This window comes from Mus musculus, chromosome 7 (assembly GCF_000001635.26).
Source record: "Mus musculus strain C57BL/6J chromosome 7, GRCm38.p6 C57BL/6J".
NCBI classification, from domain to species: domain Eukaryota; kingdom Metazoa; phylum Chordata; class Mammalia; order Rodentia; family Muridae; genus Mus; species Mus musculus.
Window position 1 is genome coordinate 28,522,176 of NC_000073.6, and position 2,647 is coordinate 28,524,822.

Below are 2,647 nucleotides of genomic sequence, written 5' to 3' on the forward strand. Positions count from 1 at the left end.
ACATGGTCTCAGACAAGCAGAGTAGAGAGCCTCACCTCTGAGCACTGAGATATTCTCAGCTTTATACCCAATAGGTTCACTATTCTTCGTACTGCAGGCAGGTATCTGCCATAGAACCAAACCAAGGACCTGAGCCTGTGCCCTGAAACTGCCCCAGGCCCAAGCTTCTTGTGGGTAGCCTCCTGACGAACCTTGTCCCAGGTGACCTGGACTCTGTCATTTTCTCTTTCCCTGCAGTGTCTCACCTGCTCTCGCCACACCCTGCTCTGGGCTTCCCCAGCCTGGGCTCTCCTAGTGGCTGGTGTCAACCTGCTACCTTATTTTCACTTTTCCTACATCAGCTGGGGCTGCCCATCAGACCAGGTTAAAAGCATGGAGCACGGATGGCAGTGCACTCCACAGAGCTGGAAACTCAGAGCCTCAGGCCTCACACAGCAACAGGCCACAGGGGACGACCCAGGCCAGAGACACCAAGCAAGAACCAGAGAAAACCTCAAGGGAGACCCGAGTCCCTATCTCCTCACAGACCCCGGAGAGCAACATGAAGCCAGGTGAGTCCCGAGAATGGTGTGTGGGTGTGTGTCCCAAGAGCCACCTTGCTACACATCTCACTCTAATCTCACTCTGTCCCTCTGTGACACAGAAACAGCTGGGGGCCACATGCTCCTCCTGCTGTTGCCTCTGCTGCTGGCCGCAGTGCTGACAAGAACCCAAGCTGACCCTGTCCCCAGGGCCACCAGGCTCCCAGTGGAAGCAAAGGATTGCCACATTGCTCAGTTCAAGTCTCTGTCCCCAAAAGAGCTGCAGGCCTTCAAAAAGGCCAAGGGTGCCATCGTGAGTCTCCCTCTGCCCTCCTGTATGGGCTAGCCTCCTCCACCCTTCCCTTTCTGGGTTTCATCCCTTATGCTAACTGGGATGAAAATGGTCTCCACACTTTGTGCAGTGGGCTGACTTGAATCTCTGCTAGAGTGGGCTAACCTCAGCCCTCAGGCTGAAGCCACTCTTGCTGCAGTGAGCTAGTCTCCATCCTCCCTTGGCTGGGAACAGAAAGCCCACATTTCCTGTAATATTCTAAGCCCCATCATTCCTACAGGAGGCTATTTTCCACTCTTCCTTCAGTGAGCTAACCCTTAGAATGATCTCCACTTTGCAAACTGGGCTATCTCCTGGTATCCACTGCTTTGGAGGAACCTCTGTCTTTCTGGCAGTGAACTTCATCTTTCCTGTCATGACCATCCCAGCCCCACTGCAGTGGTCTAACCTTCACCCTCCTGTGTGGGCTAACCTGTGTCTCTGCTCTCCAGGAGAAGAGGCTGCTTGAGAAGGACATGAGGTGCAGTTCCCACCTCATCTCCAGGGCCTGGGACCTGAAGCAGCTGCAGGTGAGTGGGGGCTAGACTCAGCCTGCCCTCAGAGGCCTTGTCTGGGTGCTGTTTGGGCCTCCACTTTCCTGCTTCTCGTCCTCACTGGCAGCTCCACAGTGTGAGCCCATTGGCTGTGGCTCCTCAGCTGTCCCTGTCCTCTACATCTCAGATGTTCCCTGTCCTGACCCCAATCCTGTCCCCTTCACCTGTCTCCCTTGACCTCCCCTCCCCTGCTCACTCACGGGTTCTCCCTCCTGTCTCCTTGCTCAGGTCCAAGAGCGCCCCAAGGCCTTGCAGGCTGAGGTGGCCCTGACCCTGAAGGTCTGGGAGAACATAAATGACTCAGCCCTGACCACCATCCTGGGCCAGCCTCTTCATACACTGAGCCACATTCACTCCCAGCTGCAGACCTGTGTGAGTCCTGGGTCCCTGGCTCCTCCTCAGTGTTCTCCAGCCACTTGGGCTTCTCCTGTGTCCCAGCAGCAGCCTCACAGTCCCCATCCTCTATCCACAGACACAGCTTCAGGCCACAGCAGAGCCCAAGCCCCCGAGTCGCCGCCTCTCCCGCTGGCTGCACAGGCTCCAGGAGGCCCAGAGCAAGGTGAGTCTGGACAGGGAACTGGGGTCTGCAGTGCCTGGGAACTCTGAGGCCCAGCAGACCCTGAGCCAGCCATGTCCTTTCAGGAGACTCCTGGCTGCCTGGAGGACTCTGTCACCTCCAACCTGTTTCAACTGCTCCTCCGGGACCTCAAGTGTGTGGCCAGTGGAGACCAGTGTGTCTGACCTGGAACCCTCCTGCCAGCTTCAGGAATTCTTCACTGTGTGGATGCACCAAGACCACACCTTAATTTATAGCTATTCATGCCTGTTTAAAATATTTATTTATACGTGTGGGTCTCAGACTCGGTCCCCACAAAATGTCTATTTTTTTACTTTGTAAACATTCTTCAAATACACAATGATAAAAGACCTCTGTGGTGTGTGTGTTGGTGTTGACTCCTGTTCTTTTGTCCTTGGGGAAAAAACCCCACAACTTCAAGTCTACAGGGACACTCCTGCTTGTCCTGAACTCTGTGGTCTAGCCTGGACTACTACCTTTTGCCTCTGGGTGTTGGGGGCTTTTGTTCCTTTGTTTGTTTTTGTTTTTTGGTTTTTTTTTTGTTGTTGTTGTTTGTTTTACTTTGGAGGGGGAATCTTATGTTGTTCTGGAAAAGACTCTTCCCTGTGGTTCCAGGTGTTGGCAGCAGGCTTCTCTATGCTCTCCTTTGTTTCTGTCTTTGAGA

General features: G+C 54.0%; 1 protein-coding gene across 2 annotated transcripts; it reads left to right on the top strand.

The window, feature by feature from the left end:
- The first annotated feature begins 657 nt into the window (after nt 1-657).
- On the top strand, nt 658-2,226 carry Ifnl3 (interferon lambda 3). 2 transcript variants are annotated; one of them, NM_177396.1, is made up of 5 exons: nt 661-834; nt 1,305-1,382; nt 1,635-1,778; nt 1,879-1,965; nt 2,049-2,147. In NM_177396.1, the coding sequence occupies exons 1-5, from the start codon at nt 661-663 to the stop codon at nt 2,145-2,147; spliced, it is 582 nt and encodes a 193-aa protein (NP_796370.1). The 2 variants fall into 2 exon arrangements, with proteins under 2 accessions (XP_006540193.1, NP_796370.1); XM_006540130.1 differs by having other exon boundaries at nt 658-834; nt 1,635-1,965; nt 2,049-2,226.
- Nucleotides 2,227-2,647: the final 421 nt, after the last annotated feature.

Coding starts and splice junctions, on each gene's coding strand:
- Ifnl3 (XM_006540130.1), top strand. CDS start 661: ATGCTCCTCCTGCTGTTGCCTCTGCTGCTGGCCGCAGTGCTGACAAGA. Junction 835..1,304: donor AAAAGGCCAAGGGTGCCATC/GTGAGTCTCCCT, acceptor TCTGCTCTCCAG/GAGAAGAGGCTGCTTGAGAA. Junction 1,383..1,634: donor GGGACCTGAAGCAGCTGCAG/GTGAGTGGGGGC, acceptor CTCCTTGCTCAG/GTCCAAGAGCGCCCCAAGGC.